We start from the raw sequence: 19,417 nt of genomic DNA, 5'->3' as shown, positions 1-19,417 counted from the left end.
TTAGAGCCACTTACTGAAAGAGGAAATTCTGCAGTTTTGTAAATTATTTTAGAACTGATAGTCCTCATGACATCCTCTTCAGAGGCCTGCTCCAAAGAGCTTCTGCAGTGAGCAGGCACTTGTGTCAACATCTCAGGAGGGCATGCTAACAGCAAAGAAGAACTGAGAAATGGTCAGGTTTTGTCAGGGGATGTTACTCAAAAAGTAAGATGTCCTAAGAGCCTTATTTTAGATAGAGCAGGCAAAAATTAGTCTTTTGGGAAAAAAAACAGAAGTCCCCTTAGAAACTTTTGTGTTGTCACAGTGAACAAGTCTACCTGGGTAACATTTTCAGTCAAACCTTCTTGGAATCATTGATTTAGACTTTTTCATTGTGATCCAAAGACATTGAAACGCTGCTCTTGGTCTGTTTTTTTATTCCTTTTAGACACTTTGGGATAGTGATAAGGTTTTTACTGGTTTAATTTCAGTGCTATCAACATTCATTTTTAAGATAAAGCCATTTATTTGTTTCCAAATTAAAATACTTTGTAATTTCCAGTCCTTGAAATATCTCAGTATTTTGAGAGGTTAATAAAATTGTTACATGCCACAATTTTCTGTACAACACAAACTCTGTTTACTGATCAAGGCAAGTAACGGCAGTCCTCTTTTCTGTAAAAGTAACCAAAAGTGTGGTATTGAGGCCAAGTAATGAAGCACAGTTTGTCTCCCTTGTAAACATATTTTGGGATTTATTATGGGTACTCACCTGCTTGTTCTTGGGCAGTGGGAGTGCTTCGGAGCATAAGACATTTCCCGCTGTAAGTCTTGGTTCACTTATGTGCAGCTTTAACCATCTGACCTGAAATTTTCCATTGTGGGTATTTCAGACCAAAATTTTTGGGAATGTTTCAGCTGAAAAACTTTTCCCAGAAAGTGAGGAAGAGATGCATAATGTTGCCCATATTGTTGTGGTTATCTGTATGTCTTCTAAGTGTTTTGAGATGCTCTCCTACATCCATAAGTTGGAATGGAGACTTGAGATTAATTTGACTGGAAGTTGTCCTAATTTCAGGTACATTTATTCTTTATCTTCAGGGAAAAAGAGAAACTGAACAAGCAAACAAACCCACGAACAACAAAACAAACCTCTAAAATCACATATTCTTAGGGCAGGAGGTGGGGGTAGAAGGGAAGGTGCTTATCCCCTCTCTCTGCTGACCAGTGATAGGACACAAGAAAATGGAAAGAAGCTGCATCAGGGGAAGTTCAGGTTGGGTATTAGGAAAAGGTTCTTCACTGAGAGGTTGGTCAGTCAACGGAGCAAGCTTCTGAGGGAAGTGGTCATGGCACCAAACCTGTCAGAGTCCAAGGAGCATCTGGACAATGCTCTTAGTCATGTGTTTTAGTTTTAGGTAGTCTGAAAGGAGCAGAGAGTTGGACTCGGTGATCCTTATGGGTCCCTTCTAAATTGAGACATCCTATGATTCCAAATAGCAACTTATAAGTAAGTAAAATGCTTGATTTTCAGAAGGAAAATACTCCTGAAGTAGGAAGCTACTTGGGTTTTTTTCAGAAGGCAAAAGTCTCCTGAAGACAAAGTAATATAATAGTTCTTTACTAAAACATGTATAACTACTCTTTTTTTCCTTTTTTTTTTTTTTTTCCAGTAAGAATGTGTGAACTGCAGGTCAGATGTTCAGAGAAACCCATTAAGTGATTATTTACTTTTTTCCTGAAGCATGGCACAGTTTGTTGTTTCTGTGTTTGCTTGCACAGAGGACTCTGCAGAGAAATAGCAGAATCCAGACTTCCTTCACCAAATAGGAGATCAAAATATGGGACTTTATTTCCTAAGTTTGATTTTTGTAAAGCTTCAAGAAGCAAAGCCACAAGTAACTATTGCTATGTTAACATAAATATTCTTGTAAGAGATTAGAGGCATGTTGCTCCCCTTTGCTAGGCATGTGCTTAGGCCTTGTATATCCCAAAGCTGAATGTGGGTCTGATGTCTCACCTTATAAATACAGATTTGAATACAGTCTTGTAGTCAGTAAGAATAGGGTTAATGAAAAAAGACAAAGTTGATTTAAACTTGAAAACTTTGGTTAAATTCCTAGCTTTTACCCCAGATATTTTTTGTGTGAGCACAGGAAGGACATTTAATCTCTCCATCTCTCAGTTGCATATGTATAACAGGAGAATCAAAATACGATCTTTGTCCCACCCTTTTTTTATTTTTTAAGGCAATGGTTGTTTCTATCTATCTGTATGGAAATCTCGAAGCCCATCAGAGCTCTGATCTCAGACAAGGCCCTTAAGTGCTATTAGTATGTAGTAGGAGTAATAATAATAATAATAACAACAACAGATGGAGTTCAAATTCTGACAGACAGCTATGAGCCATTACACATTTGGGAGTATGAATACAGTCAAGCCTAAGACAGCTATTTTCATCAGAGACGCAAGTTAAGTTTGGCAGGGCAGCCGAATTTGGCATTATGTAAGCTGGGCTTTGAGACTTCAAACTGTCCTTTTATAAATGTTTGGTTTTTTTCTTCATCTCCATTTGGTTTGGTGTGCAACTGGCACTGGTTTAGAGCTGGCTCATTGTGGGATCTACCCTGCTGCAAACAACATTTGGAAATCTGAAGAGGTTTCTTTAATTAACTGAAAACCAGAGCCCATAGTCTGCTTGATATGAAAAATAGACCAAATTATAGTGGTATTCATAGTCTGCTGGAATGGTTGGTTGTTTTGGAAAAAAAAATGTTTTTGAAGACAGCTTGCCAAGAAACTGTTCTCTCAGGAAATGATAAATGGCAGTTTGGAGACTTGAGTGGCCTCTACTGTATGTATGTGTCTTGGTAACTGCTGACTCAATCGTGTGTGCTCCTGATGGCTCCCACATTCACAGCACAGGGAATTTACAGTGCTGATTCACAAACTCATTACTGTCCTGCAGTTCAGGACTTTTACGCATAGCCTTGGGATTTTTTATCTGAAAACAATGAAAACACATTTCTTTAAATTACACTTCAGATAACCTTTTGGTTATCATTACTTTTACAGTGTATGCTAAAAACCTTGCGATTTCTTTCCAAAACTGTAGCTTATCTGAATATACCCTGCTAGGTTTGGTGTTTTCTGTGTTTTGTTTTGTTTTTTTCTTTTATAGTATATTTCCTATGAAGTTATGAAGTTTTAGGAGATTTAATAGCAGAAGAATGAAGATGTGGCTAGAATTTGCATGACAGGGTTGTTACTTTAAAATAACAAGAAGTTCTGTCTCTGTGCACTGAAGAAAGATCTGCTTTAAACAATGCACCATTTAGTTGTATGAGATCTTTGTAGTGGTATGTGCTATTTACTATACGGGATATGTTGTATGCAAGTGGACAAGCCTTTGGAGTGTACTCTTCTGAGTGCTAACAGTGATCTGTGTTTTCAGGCCATTTATATTGCCTTAATCCCATTGACATCAATAAATTTACTCCTCATTTATTCTGGGCTGAAAGAGAAGTGAATTGGGATTATTGTATGTTTAGGAGGCATTGTTGCAAAACATGCCCTGTTCCTGAGTCACAGTGGAGGGGGGAGAGAGGTTCATGGTGTACACAAAGCTCAAAGAATTATTGGGTTTTTTTCACGTTGGCTAATGAATCTAACTGAAAAGGGTAACAGGACTGGTAGAAAAAATTTGCACCTATGTGTCCGTGAAAATTTTACTGTGTGCTTGTAAACTACAAGATAAAGTTCAGATTAAAGAGTTTGGAGATAATTTGATGGAAAAAATAATCAATTCATTGCCTTTAGCTTGAATGTTAGAGTTCCTAGGTGCCTTACGAAGAATTTGTGTATCTGATCATTTGCATCCTTGAAAACCTTTTTAGCATTCACATAGGAGGCAGTTGTGAAAACACTGAATGCTTCAAAGATCTGTTCTCTGCCTTTGCTCCATTATTTTTCTTGCTCCTTGCTCCTGTTCTTTGCTGTTTCTGAACAAATTCTTGTCTCTTTACCCCTTTGTATGGTGCTACATTGTAGAGCAGCTGTAATCTCCTGCGTGGAGAACCCTGCCCACACCTTCATGCTCCTTGCCTTTGGCAGAAATGATGCTACTTTTCTATTGAGGACAACATGACCTCTTGGAGGAAGGAAGCACCTACCTAAATTAATTTTCTCGACTGTGATTTCAAAGTGAGAAATCTGCTGATGGGTTTTAAATGCAGTCTGACAGATTAGGAGGAGTGTAAAATGCAGACATCTCTGCCCCCTCTGACAAGTTAGATTCTGTTTTTCATGTTATATACCATTAATTCTCCACATTTTGCATACCAAGCTAGGAAGTACCAGCACTGACTAGCACCAGTGTGAACAGGTACCATCTGGGGAGAACTACAGATGACTTCAACTGGGGAACTACATCAGCAAAAAAAATGAATGCTGACCTCGTCATTTGAATTCCAGCATAATTTTAGCTACCATTTAGTTATGGCAACTAACAGATACCATATGGTAACATCCAGTTAGTTATTTGAGTTATAATGAATAGCACCTGTTAATCACAAAGTGAATAAGATGAAATTATTTGACATTTCTCACATCCTTAAAAGTATTGCTGGGTCAGGTACTGGTATACAATGAGAGATGGAGAAAGCCATTTACATGAAAGTCAGAAAAATGTCCACTTTACTCTAAAACTAAAACTTAAACATCAGATTTCAGCAACAGTGTCTGATTACTCTCTTAATATTTTGTGTTCATTCAAATGTTCTGGACTGTCTTCTTGTTCCCAGCAACAGGGTATTACAGACTTTCACCTTCATGGACTCCAGAGTGTGAGTATATAGAATCATAGAATAGTTAGGGTTGGAAAGGACCTTAAGATCATCTAGTTCCAACCCCCCCTGCCATGGGCAGGGACACCTCACACTAAACCATGTCACCCAAGGCCTCGTCCAACTTGAACACTGCCAGGAATGGAGCATTCACAACCTCCCTGGGCAACCTGTTCCAGTGCCTCACCACCCTAACAGGAAAGAATTTCCTCCTTATATCCAGTCTAAACTTCCCCTGTTTAAGTTTTAACCCTTTACCCCTTGTCCTATCACTACAGTCCCCAATGAAGAGTCCATCCCCAGCATCCCTATAGGCCCCCTTCAGATACTGGAAGGCTGCTATGAGGTCTCCACGCAGCCTTCTCTTCTCCAGGCTGAACAGCCCCAACTTCCTCAGCCTGTCTTCATACGGGAGGTGCTCCAGTCCCCTGATCATTCTTGTGGCCCTTCTCTGGACTTGTTCCAACAGTTCCATGTCCCTTTTATGTTGAGGACACCAGCACTGCACACAATACTCCAGGTGAGGTCTCACAAGAGCAGAGTAAAGGGGCAGGATCACCTCCTTCAACCTGCTGGTCACGCTCCTTTTGATGCAGCCCAGGATACGGTTGGCTTTCTGGGCTGCAGGTGCACACTGAAGCCAGCTCATGTTCATTTTCTCATTGACCAACACCCCCAAATCTTTCTCTGCAGGGCTGCTCTGAATCTCTTCTCTGCCCAACCTGTAGCTGTGCCTGGGATTGCTCCGACCCAGGTGTAGGACCTTGCACTTGGCATGGTTAAACTTCATAAGGTTGGCATCAGCCCACCTCACAAGCATGTCAAGGTCCCTCTGGATGGCATTCCTATTTTCAGGGTTGCCTAGTTTGGCAGCATCAGAAAGACTGCTCTAGAAATATAATGATGTCTGTCTCCTGGGGTGGCTGATTTAAAACCTTTGCCATTAGCAATGACCTCTGAGTAAGTGAAGTGTGCAATTAATACAGGTGTTCATTGTACTAACAAAAGCATTTTTAGCCTCTGGGACTGTCTCCTAAGATTGAGTTCCTGTCATTTTCTACACAGAGCAAGATCCTTTGTCCAGCACAGATATCCAAGCCCTAAATTAACTGTAGAATTATAACTTGGCCATACTTACAATACATGAGGAAAGAAACCTCATTTTGACCTCTTGTATTGTGCAGTCACTGTTACAGAAAGTTACACATTGCATGTTTCACAGATCTTCCTCACTGAAATGCTCACTGGGATTCAAGGACACTCAGATAGTAAGGAAAGTGTTGAGCACCTTGCATCACTGCATCACAAATGGGTTTGACAAACTTTGACCTATGTGAAATAATCATATAGAAATGTTTCCCTGGAAAATTACACTTATTTCTATGCATCCATTGAATGTGAAGAAATGCTGTGATTTAAACAAGCTGCTTCTTTAGCCAGAGGCTTATTTCACCATTGTACTAAGTGCTATGTACACTGTAGTGCAGCAGGAAAGAAAAAAAAAAAGGAGTCAAAGTGATATTTGTGATGATGTGTCTGCATGTCTGCACATCATCTGCAGGCTGTGGATTTGTTAGTTTTTCAGTCAGTAGAACTGTTATATAAATAATGCATATCAGAGCTGGTCACACATGGTCTTCTCACTTGCACATGTACACTGTGAGTACTAAGCCAGAGAGGAATAAGTGCAACCAGACCTCCTCTGCCTTCTCTGTAAATCAGTTTCTAAAAAGCAGTGTGAGACGCTTGTGTTGTCATGACAGTCTATGTCCCATCTAGAAAGATCAGCGTGGTTATTGTGAGGTTTTCAGGTGGCGTGGGTGATGTTCCTGTCTCAGACATCATCTTCTGCAGGACTTGAGGCAAGTCATTCCACCTTCTGTGGTTTCTATTTCCTCAGCCAGGAGGAGTGAACTGTAGCTTGCTTCAGAAAGCAAGGTGCTGATTTTCTGGTGTTCCCTTCCTGGAATGCCACTGTCAGTAAGGTCCTTCCTTACTGATACCCAAGACGTACTTGATCCCTCTGTGGAGGACAGTCCTTTAGGTGACAGATCTCTCATCACCTGCAGCCACTGAACATCCTGTCTGTCTTTGGCAGGGTTGGGTGGCTTCTTTCTGCTACCATGATATTCTCCTCATCTTTCCTATCTGTAAAAACTGTGGAGTGTTACCATGTGATGTGAAACAGATGCTGCCTTCCATCATAGAGAAGCTACATTTTGTTACTGATTTAACAGGGGCTAGTGCAGCCATTAATGGCAGGGGCTTGAGGGGAAAGATCCAGCTACATGTTCATACTCCTCCTTTGTGCAGTTGATAACAGTTCTGCAGGAGGTGGGAGTGGAGAAGGGAAACATCACAAAGCTTTATGTGCACGACTGTCACCACCGCTGATGGAAGGATCTTCCAATATTTCATCACGTCTAGACTATATGTACTGTGTTATTTTGTTTAGAAGCCTCCTTTATCACAGGATAAAATTACAAAGTCCAAATCTTTTTTTTTGTTTGTTTTGAACAGTAATGGTCATAATTATCTTAAGAATGAACAAGACAGGCTGCTGCTTATGAACCAGAATAACAAGAGGTGGATACACACCTAACATCTGGAGCTGAGCAGATCATTTAGTCTTCAAGCCTGTCATGATGATTAATCAGCTAGGAAACACTGTGAACCTTTTGCTTCCACCACTGAGCATTTGCTTACACTGCCAATAGATCCACTTTCTGAGCCACAGTTTACCAGCCCAAATAAATGCCCAGCTTGGCTATATTCCTAGAAGAAATTATTGACAAAGAAAAACATTAAGGATTTTTTGTTATCTTTGTCATCCATTAGGTTTTTCAAACACATTATTTTTTCTGAAACAGTTGTTTACTTTTGAATCATTATAGCTTAAAATGTTATGGAGACAAGCCTTGATATTTTAAGTGACTCAAAACCAGAGAGAAACCTGCAATGGAACCAACTTGGAAAGTTAACCCATGCAGAGCTTGTTACCAGCAGCAGCTAAATGATCTGTCCCTCTTTTTTCAAAATAAGTCAAGTCCCCCAAGTGTTAGGAAATTTGCTTAAAGCCATAAGGTTGTATTTAAGCAAAAATAAACCAGAGTCTATAAAATCTAGTTTCTGAGACCTTGGTGTACACAGAAGACCTCTTTTGAAGGTTGCTTCTGCAGTAATGTTGCTTATAGACTAACTCTGGAAATTGAAGCTGTTATTCTTGCATAGCTGATTGCCATCAGAGCTTGGAATTTAGAGAAAAAAGTCTAAAACTACAAAATGCATTACAAAATAATCACTTCATTTCACCCGAATTCAACTGGCAAAGCTGTTGAACTCCTGCAGGCATGGTAATGACTTTGTATGACCCATGAAATTTGACTGAAAACCCTTCTTCATTAGCAGTTGGTTGCCTTTGTTGTAGTTTTGCTCCTGGTATCCATAAGATTCACTAGTTTGCCTTTATGAATAATACCATGACAGCCAACAAGAAGTTTCTTTTCCTTTTCAACATGGGTTTCCACTGGCAAATATATTAGCTACTAGTTCACTTGTTGGTTATTTGCTGGCTTGTGATTGATTGTATCTGCCTCCACTTTTTGGAGCAGTCAGTAAACTTCAGTAAATGAAATGCATTTTTGGTGTGTCTAAGGCAGCTTGATTTTAGAGGGTGCAGAGCACCTGCATCTTCTCTGGATTTCAGTGGGATTTTTTTTTTTTTTTATTATTTATAAAGCAATTTTATTTTTAGAGCATTCTGAAGAAAGTGTTTCAGGATATGATTTCAGCAAAATCAAATGGCGGTTGGAAAGTCTAGGGGAGTAGAGTGGGCTCACAGACTTTTTATCACCAATAAATTTCACCTCTGATCTCTGTGTAGCCCCTGGGAATGAAAAGTGCCTTTGGAACTGTGTGTGGTTTTCTTTCATTCCACTGAGCTTTCCCACTGAAATTTTCTGTCTTGCATCTGTGTCTCTGTAAAGCTTAATGCAATGGCAAAACAAGAGGTCACCTCCTTTCTGAGGAGCAGACTCAAGCATACAAGAATACAGTTCTGGTTTTGTGTATTCAGAATGGGTGCAAACTTGGCACCTTATTTATCACCAGGATTTCTAACCTTAATGCCATGGCCCATAAATGACTTCTCCATAATAATATTTATCAAAGTATTTCTGGTCTAATTATTCATGCTGAGCTGCTTATCTAAAAATTTTGCTTGAAAGAATCTTTTTAAAGACTTTTCTTCTGAAAACAAATTCAGAACCACATCAAACAGAGATTCATGTTGCCGTTGGTTTAATTACCAGAAACCCTCAGGGAATCTCAAAACTCACTGTTCTTTTAATTGCTTCTCTCTTCCCTGCTCTTTTTCCCCTTCCAGGTTTGATTGCTGCAGAAGTCATTTATATGGTTATTAATTTTTAAACTCATTTAAGACACAAAGGAAGTTATGTCCTTTTTTGCCCATATAGTAACTATCAAATCATAATTAATGAGTAGATTATAAATGATAAAAAAGGAACTGACCAAAAATATTAATTTAAAAAAAAACACAAACAAACTTACGAAGTCATCTTGGTTTTAACGTTATGAGCATAAAGCAGATAGTGTTGCCCTTCCCTACTCATGTCATGCCATAAAATCAGATCCATAACTTGTGGATGTGTCTCATTTTCTATTCCAACCAGAAAACCTGGTACACATAGTCTGGCTTTATTCCCTTTGAAAACCAGTATGGATGCCTCAGTTGGGTGAAGTGTAAAACACAATATAAGCAATGCTAACCTAACTCAATGTGATACATGGCATATTTGCTTTAGAAAGAGCAGCAGCCTCAAATCTGTTTTGAATTAGGAAAAGAGTTTGAGAGAAAGAGAGGAAAAAGGGAACCGTTTCATAGCAGGCATCTGAAAAATAACAGTTTGGAGGAAGGAGGGAAAATTGTCAGGCAAAACCTAACAGTTAAAGCTGAAAAACGTATTTCTAACACTGGGGATTATGAATGTATATCTTATTCTTTGGGTTTTTTTTTAAATAAAGTCTTGGCAACTTAAGTGCATACTATGATGATCCAGAACAAGAACAGCTACTCCATGGTGAAATTATCAGCAGTACTCTGGCAAGACGTTATTAGTCATAGTCCCAGTATCATACGAGAGCCAGAGCCAAGGATTCAAGAAGCAAAACATTCCCCTTTGGAGAGAGGGCAAGATTAGTCACCTTTGTTTTCTTTAATTGGTGAGGGTGGTAGGGAGGGCCTGTGGTTTATTTCGTTATGAACGAGAGTTTGGGCCATGTTTTTATGCTAGTTGGGTCTTTTACTGTTTTTATTAACCCTTAAAGTCTTGTAAATATGCCACTGTTCCACACTGGAAATGAGAATCTACAGCTAGGAGAAAGCTGTTGTCTGACAGCCAAACTTCTGACAACAAAAATATGGAGTGATATTCAGAGGCTGTACTGCTGTGATGAAACCAGCAGAAACAGCCCTCCAGAGGAAAGTAACATGGGGAATTTTCTTCACATCTGTGGAACTGCAGCATCTGAAATATAAGAGTTTTTCTTTCCTCTGCAGATAGGTATTGGAGTGCTCAAGCAGAAGGACCCAACATGGGAATGTTTTGCTGACCAAGAATGTGATGGAAAATGAAAAAGCAATCAGTTTTCCAACTTTCTGTCTCACTAAAAAACAGAAAAGTGTTTTGAAGTTTTCTTTGAGATCTGAGGATCTGCTTAGGACAGGGAAAAGATTTTTAAGGTTTTGCTAGAGCTCTTCTTTCCAAGTTGAAGCTGTTTATTGTATCTGAAGGTAGGCCATTAACTTTACTACCTCAGTTTTCCCCACTTTGTACTAATAATGATGGTAGATATCTACTGGAGTGTTCTACTGTATCAGTGCACAAAGATTCACACAGTGCTTTGGATATAAGATGCACTAATGACTGCCATTTATTCCATAATCATAACAAAACTATTGCGTAAAAATAAGGGGCTTATTTTTTTCCCCTGTTTTTTTTTGATCAATAATTCCTTTATATTTCTTGTTATCTCAAGCCTGTTTGACATCTTCCATACAGCTGGATTTCAATTTAAGCATAATTTGGGATGCTGTTTATGATGATGGTGCTAGATAGATGTCCAGTAATACTTGTGGATACATAAACTTCTCATACTTTTAGTATCATTGATTCACTTGTAAGGAAAGAATCCCTCTCTTCTTGCCAATTTATGTCTTATTTTAAAATGGAGATGGAAGACAGCTGTGTCTGGTCAAAGAGATATTATTTCCTGAAGGGGGGGCTATAGTAAATGAAGATAAGCAAATTCTTGAAAAATCCAGAGTATTCAGTTAATAGGATAGGGGGATTTTATCTTCTTTAGTGGCTTCTGATAAAAGTTATATTTGGAGAAAAGACCCTAAACTTCACTTTCCTGGCTTCATGCAAGGAGAGAAAAACATTCCAAGCTCCCTTGTTCATCTACTGATACTCTGTTAATTTAGAGGAAAGGGTTAAAAAAAAGAGAAATCTGACCTTTGTAATACTAAAAGAAAAAAATAAATGCTGTATCCTGAGGCACTGCTGGGCCAAAGACTGTAGATTTTGGACACTGTCCTAACTTGAAAATTTCCATGTGTTTTAAGTCTTGTCTCATTTATCTAAAGAGTCAACCACAAATTTTAATTGCTTGGCTATAGCCCTCTGGATGCCAGACAGATCTGTGAGTGTTGCACACATCTGGGCATGCATTCCGTACTGGGAGGCCAACAGGACAGGCCTAGGAGCTTAGGGAGCAATGAGCTAGCAGAGGGGCTTCATGGCCCAAATCTACACCTACGGCTAAAGAAAGTTTCTCAGGAAGAGCAGATTTCCAATTGCTTGTGTGTTTTATATAAGCCAAATATTTTTTTCCAAGAAATTGTTAATAGCAGCAACAAAAGCACTGAACTGAGGCCACCATTCTCAGCTCTCTCTTCAAAACTAGCAGCCATATCCAGTCTCTGCTTCTTACCATTTCTTCCAGCCATATCCGTCATGGTCCTCATTTCTGTCTTGACTAGCAACACTTTAGATCATCCCTTTCCAACTGTTTTTTTACCCTCAGGCCTTTTTGAAATGTCTCCACTTCCAAAGTAAGCACTGCCCCAAAAGCTTTCCACCTTTCGAGGTCTTATACTCTTTAACAATCCGTAACTAAGTGTATTTCACTCTCCCATAAATTAATTCTCCCATCTGCCAGCATTCTGCTGACCTTCTTGCTAGAAGGAGAGGTATATATTCATTTTATCTTGCTTTCTTTAGTCAAGCAGCAAGTTACAGCCAGATAAATTTATGAAGGTGACATGTAGAAACTGAATCAACTTGTGTGCTTGTAACTTTTCTATTCATATTTCTTTATTTTTAAGATCTTAAAGGAACTCCTCTCTTATATAAACACAACATCGGTTGTTGCCACTTGTTTCTTTGTAGGTCTCATTTAATAGTTCCTTTTGTAACTGAAGTTTTACCGGCTGCTGATCTGCAGCATTTACTTCCATAGGGATTATGTTTATAGGTTGTAAGTAAGTGGCTGGAAATAGTCAAAGGTAGCTGTGAAGATTTCTGTTTTATTGTGTAACATCTTCTTCAGCTACTGCTGCTCCTGAAGGCTGTATCTGCATTTTCATTTGGGGAAAAAAATGGCAGTATTCTAAAAGTGACAGTTATAAAAACATGCTGCCAATATTCTGTGTTTGGTAACATATATGCTGTATTTCATATTATTTATTTAATCACGTATTACTGAAGTAGCACTTTCATATCAGTTTTTTATGTTTTGACCTGTCAGAACATGTCTCTTACTATTGTTGTTTTCAACAAGGGAGATGTCTAATCTGAAAAATGGCATTATAATTGTAATCTACAAATTTCTAATTATCATGGAAATCCACATGAAAGAAGTGAAGCTGAGTGGATAGTTAACCAAAGATGTCGTATTTCCAGAAACTTTGAGAAAGCTTTTTAAAAAAATATGTTTTTTTTTGGGGAAAGGGACATTTGGAAAGGAAATGTCCCTTTCTATAACTACACTGCAAAGAACTACAATTCTCTGTGGAATAGTTACTTGCTTACCTGAATTTCTTTCCCAATTCTAGTGAAAAGAAAGAATTCATATATCAACCCTGCCATTTCTTCTATTTCCTATAGTTTGAGCACCCGGTACCCTAGAGCTTCTACTGCACAATCAGGACAAAATTCTTCAGACAAACAAAAATTACTTTAAAATGCCACAAGTGTTACAGTCAGTAATCAAATGGCCACATGCTGGTGTTATCAGTTTGTTTTACTTCCCAAAATAATTTTAAAAAAAAGTGTAACAAAACTGAGTTTCTATATGGTGCATTAGGAATTTACTATGCCAAGTCAAGCCCTCTTTAACAGCAGTTCACTGATACGAATATAACTTCTTGGAGAAACAGAGCCAGTGACTAGCTTAAAAATCATGTTTTTTTTCTGAAATCTGACCCTGACTCAACAACTCAGAATTTTCTTCTCAGACCCAGGTCATCGCCCTCTGTTTAAAGCGCAAGCAGCATACCCTCAGTCAAGGTGAATTATCAGCAGCCATTTAAGGGTTACTACCATAAAAAAATAAAGAGGTTTTTTTACACTTTTGAGAACTGTAGAATAAATATTTACTATAAAAATACCAAAGAAGATGACACAAGCAACAGTCTCAGTTTACTGAAAAAACAAAGCCATTTTTAGTATCTCAAAGTGAAGACGGGTTTGGCACTGATAGCTTTATGCAAGAGAGATGATTTTAGGACACAGTGAGTAGCGAGTGTCTTTCTTTCCAAAGATGCTTTTTGTCTCAGTGTTATCCATTTTATTTGTCAGTTGAGACAGTGGTTACAGTGTTCATATATTTTCATTGACTAGAAAGTGACTCGTCACATGCAACCCTCAAAGCCCATTAATTTTGTTCCTCAGGAACTCAGCCTTTATACTTTTCTAACAGTGAGTAATCATATAGTAGAGGAGAGTGTTTTCTTACTGGCTCCCCTTCCTCTATCTTTCCCCCAGACACCACACACATACTCCCTTCTTTGACCAACTCTCAAGAGAAAGTACAGACAGTCTGGAGAACAAATCTTCCTTAATGCAGATTACATTGCCTATAAACAGCTCAGCAACTGGTATATGACCTCCACCAAGACTGCTGCCTAATCTCTGGCAACAAAATAAACAAATCCAAGCCAGAAGCTCTGATAAGGGGATTTGCAAGAATCTGGGATCTTGGATACTGTAAATGGAAGGAAGAGCTTTTTCATGATTTTTGAAGAATCATGTACCTGAAGAAATTTTCCTTAATAATACTGATATTGTTGGTGTGTCGTCCCCCCTCCCCCCCGGTCACTATTACAGAGAAATGTTTAAATTAAATCCTCTATGAAAATTCCCACACCCATCCCTGAGCTTCTCTAGAAAGCCCCTTCTAACATCGTATTTGTTCCTGTCTACAGGGGCCCTCAAAACTAAGGCATTAACTATTAGAAATATTGAGATACCAAATTGTGTAGGAACTGAGAAAGAAGAAAAGCCAGGGAAGCTGCCTCTGAAGCTCCCTCAAATGTTCTCAAGATCTAAAAGGAAAGGTCTCACCAAAGAAAAATGTGATTTATAACCACACCCTCACTTGCAGAACAGTTCAAGCACCGCTTGACTGTGACACCTTCCTTCTTGTACATCAGAGGCCTGTAATGACAATAGAAGTTGTGTTCTTGTGGCTTTTGCTTCTCCCTTTAAAATGTCTCATACTTTAAGCAGACACCCCTTTGGCAGAACTGAGGATGGGGACCCATTGTCCCATCGCCATTTGCAAATGTCATCTTTTCTGATCCCATCCACAATTAGCACAAGCAGAGCAATGTACAGAAATCCAGACTGCTCCTTCTTTTGTAATATCCAAAGAATATGTTACTATTTGGGATAGACAAATCAGTCAAATATTGATCCAGAGCCTGCTGAAGTCACTGGAAGTCTGTGATTGCCAAAACTACCACTGACTTCAGTGTGTCTTGGAGCAAGCCCTTCATGGGCAGAGAACTTCCTGGGAAATGGCTTGCTTTATTGGAAATCAGAACTGATTAAATAACAGTCAAACACAACCAGCTACCTGGACCTCCCTCCACAAAAGCTTTGTGGCTTTAGAGCCCTACCCTAACATGGAAAGAACATGGAAGACAAAGATCTTTACTTTTTATCTCATATGGCCCAACTAAATAGCAGTCAGCTTCTGCCTCTGCTTCTGTGGGCCTCCTGCACTCCACAGCTGCAGCAGCCAAACCTTGTTCCCTAGAAAAAATTAGACAATTATTCCTGGGAATATATTTCCCAGCAAGAATATTCATATCTCACTTCTCTCCAGTACTTCATCACCAAGATGAGCAGCTGCTGAAGGACTATCCAGATCTCAGTCCAATCTACTGTCATGTTCAATAGCTCATCACTCCGAAAGTTTCATGAATGCACATTTTCCATATATATCTTTGGTCTATGTTTCCTCTGGTAATCCCTGCCTGGAATCACAAATTCAGAAGTATGTATATATAAATCCCCTAGTTAGTTTAGAATAATTAGCAAAAAGACATTTCTTGTTAAGGAAAAGTTGCCCTTTGGACTCTGAAGGGAGCTATTTGTCTGCAGTCCTCCAATACAGTCCTTCCAGCACAGCTGTCTCGGAAAGCAAGTGATACCTGCACAGTGGAGGATGGAGGAATGAGATATTTTTGCAGGCTTCACTAGCACTGATTTGTACTGTTACATGTGGATGATCATGAGTTAGCCATCTGTGATGGGCACTATTTGGGCAAAGCATGCCTTTTTAAAAGAGAGTGAACAAATAGTGATGAAAAGAAAACCTGATGATATGCTCAATTTTCCATCTGTATTTCCTTCTAGAAATCTTGAACTTACATGTTCTTCAGCTTCCTCATTTGAAGAATCTCACCTTTCAACAGCCATTTCCACCCAGAATTACTAGTGTTTCATGTACCATCTAGGGTGCTTTGTCTCATGTTTTCAAAACCAGATGCAAAGTATAAATCTCTGGCACCCCATATTTTTAAATCACTGTATCTGCTTCCCTGCCCGTTGTATAGTGTTTGAAAAAAAACTCAGCAATTTCTCTATGGTGGAAAAACACTTTAGTCTCTGCTGAAATCCTCCAGGTTTGCTGATGTTCTGCTCAGCCTTACTGTCTTTTACTATCCTGTGTGATACTTGGATGATAGCCAGGCACATATAAATCGCTCCCACTCATGCTCTTTCTGGCAGTTTTATGTGCCTTTAACTACTTTCTAGCAGATATTTTAAGCAGCAGTTTATTCCTATCACAGTTTTTTTGCCCTCTTACTTGTTTTCCCTTTTTAAAACATGTATCTTTTTGCCTAGAATTTGCTTAGTGTTTTGGGATCCCTGTGGATTGACGGGGCATAGACTACGACAGCAAAATTGAGGCTTTCTCATTACACTTGTAGAAGGGAGCAGAAGACCATAGGGCAGACTCCTACTGTGCAATTTCAAGATGTGCTATGGCAAGGGGCAGAGAGTGGGCAGGACTTCAAAGCTGGAGGTACCCATCTTCCCTTCAAGACAGCTCTCTCAGTATATTGGAGTCAGCAGAGAAAGGAGGCTTCCCATGCCAGATAAGAGGGGTGATACAGATTACTCCTTGAGTGGAAACTGCAAGAAGCCAGAGACTGAATCTGTGGTGCTCCTAGAAATATTTCGTTCTTGATTTTCTTCTGAATACCATAAATGTACACCAAATAGAATCTAAATTTTGGACAAATCCATAACCTAGCCTCTGTTAGATATCCTGACTTTTCATTATACTTTCTTGTAAAGATTAAAAGAAAGAGCAGGAAAAGGAAAAAACAAGAGGAATTAAATAGTTTAAGGAGCTTCTGTCTCAAGGCAGAAGAAAATAAGCGTTATGGATTCAGGCTTAACCTTCCCCTGCAGCACCCCAGTTGGAAAATTAGCTTTAACCCATCTTAGAAGAGTTTCTTGTCTTGCTGTGAGTCATGTCATTCAAATGGCAGTCCTAGTGAATGCTGTCATTGACAAGGTGAGAGCATAAAACTGAACCATGCCCCACTTCCAGCCCTTGCCACAGACCCCAGCTTCTATACACTCACAGTAGCAAAAATATCTGTGGGCATTTTGTGGCCTGAGTTGGTAATTGGGCCCAAATGTAACAAAAAGCATCAGTCAGTCCTAGCTTAGAATGGATTAGATCACTGCAACTAGAGCAGATACTAGAACATACTAATATTATTAAGGCATATAAGCATGTTAGAAGTTTATCATGTTGAAGCAAAAAAAAAATATGTCCAGAATAATAACAAAAACCCTCACAGAAACTCAGTTATGGGACTTGGTTCTCTATCACAGCACATCTCTTTAAATGTTCATTTGTCATGTGTTCATCCAGGTATAAAATGAGTCTCAAAGCACATACCAGAGGTGAGTATTAACAGGCCTGTCCTCAACCAACTCTGACCTGTTGCATTAATTTTCTGATGATGTTTGCTGAACTGTGAATCTGTGGTGTCTTCATAGAGGTTGTTCGGATCCTCATTAAGAAAACTGTCATTTTAATATTGTATTTGTATCTCATGGTTTGTTGCAATTTTCTTACTTGCTGCTACTAAACAAATCTTTCCTTTTCCTTCCTAGGTTACACAAATGGACCAGAAACTGAACCTCATTACAGATATGCTGCATCATCTGATTTCCTGTCAGCAAGGGGACCAAGGAAACAACAGAACATCTCAGAGAGGCAACAATGTCAATTCAGATCTTTTCCTCCCTAATAACACCCTGCCAACCTACGATCAACTGACAGTACCGAGGGAAAATGAAGATGATATATCCTGATGCAGTATAAGTCTGGGGTGGGTTCTTCCCACCTTTCTCCTTTAAATGGGACTGAATGTTGACAACCTGGAAGGAATTAGGTTTATCAGCCATTTGAGAAAACACACAACTACTGTATCTATACCACTAATCTCAAATACCCTCTTCTAAAGCCACTCATAATAGTGAAAGGATTGCCAGGCTGTCTTCTACCAGGCAAAACTTACTGAAACTCCACATTTATTTTGTTCATGAACAAATGATCACAACTCATTATTTCTTAGAAAGACCAAAAAAAAAAAAAACCACCACCAAAAAAAACAACCAAAAAAACAGGCCAAATTACAAGGATTATCTTTAATAATAATGATAGTGATAATGGTATTCTAATAATACTTGAACTTAGATGGAAAAAGTGCATTCTGTTTATGAATCTGCAAATAGCAATATATTTCTACTAATGTTTTTTGAACAAACTACGGTAACTTATGTTGGTTTTATTGTAGAAATGTACACTAACATTCTAGAGAATGAGAAACCACATACTGAATGATTTTCTTTTTCTGTTTTATTTTAATATTGCTACATAAACAGTTATCAGATAATGACCAGATTTTTTAAATCTGTTTTTCTTCAGGGAGGAACTAATCCTTAATCTGGAACAATACTATTTATAGTGGAAAGAGCTATAGACTTTTTAAGATACCAGTTTTTCATGGGGAGACGATAAAGTATTACATAGAAAAAAAATCTTTCTGCTCTCTAGAAAATTGTTGCCAAAGGATTTATATATAAATAAATAACACAGTGGTCTGAATGTACTTGTCCTGAAATAGCTTCTTAAAAAGAAGGCTACTACTTCTTCAATCTACTGGGTTTTAGCTTACAGTCACAAAGAATAGTACAAGAAACTTAAGTGACTGGACTTTGCCAGTCAAGTGCTTGGGCTGGCCACTTACTGAGCATCCATAATCCTCTCAGGAATCAAGGCCCCAGTTCAGGAAAGCATCTTTCACCCAGACAGCATCTATGATAATTTGAACAGTTTCCTGAATAATGTCTTGAGAAATTCATCTCCCTACAAGAGTCATTTGGTATTGAAGAGTGCCAGCTCTAACTCAGAGGACCAAGAGCCCCAGCTACAACCCACAGGGCTGAACCACATTAACCTACATGATAGTTAAAATAAAGTCAGCAGTGTTTGGGTCAATGTGATATTTCACATACATAATGTGCAGGATTTGGGATTGTATTACAAAGGTTGAAATCCAGCCCTTGCAAATAGTCAGCACCAGTATCCTATCAGCCCTGCTTTGAATGTGGAACATCCTTAAAGCTGACAAAGTATCAGGAAAATGTTTAGTCTAGTGTGGTGGTGGAAGTAGCCCATACTGCTGGTGAAAGAGGGAGATGTAAACAGATTTATCAGCTCTTGCACTTTGAGCATCATATGCATCCAGTGCACCCTATTCCCCTCACTGCAGAGCCTTTACCCCACAGCGATCTCTCTCCCTCTCCTGGAAAAATTACACCCTAAAGCCTCATAATTTTGCACAGCAGTTAACATCACCTGTCTTTATTTATCTTTGAGCAGTCTGAAATACTGATGTGTAATGAACTGGGACAGCAGGGAACCTTCTCATTCTGCTGCTCATATTCCGGGCTTTCTTCTCAAGATTTAATCTC

General features: G+C 38.9%; 1 protein-coding gene across 5 annotated transcripts in view; it reads left to right on the top strand.

Moving 5' to 3' along the window:
* KCNQ1 (potassium voltage-gated channel subfamily Q member 1) overlaps positions 1-18,041 on the top strand; it is a 392,885-nt gene extending 374,844 nt beyond the window's left edge. For all 5 annotated transcript variants that reach the window (XM_057412834.1, XM_057412832.1, XM_057412830.1 and 2 more), the window contains one exon: positions 17,552-18,041. In XM_057412834.1, coding sequence (XP_057268817.1) covers positions 17,552-17,752 — 201 coding nt within the window. In that variant the 3' untranslated portion in view covers positions 17,753-18,041. The remainder of the gene's footprint in view (positions 1-17,551) is intronic.
* The last annotated feature ends 1,376 nt before the right edge of the window (positions 18,042-19,417 follow it).

Source organism: Pezoporus wallicus, unplaced genomic scaffold, assembly GCF_028554395.1.
Source record: "Pezoporus wallicus isolate ANWC-B61680 ecotype Strahan unplaced genomic scaffold, APGP_CSIRO_Pwel_v1 scaffold_6885, whole genome shotgun sequence".
Taxonomy (NCBI): Eukaryota; Metazoa; Chordata; class Aves; order Psittaciformes; family Psittacidae; genus Pezoporus; species Pezoporus wallicus.
Note: the sequence above shows the minus strand (reverse complement) of the source record. Positions and strands in the feature narration are given on the sequence as shown.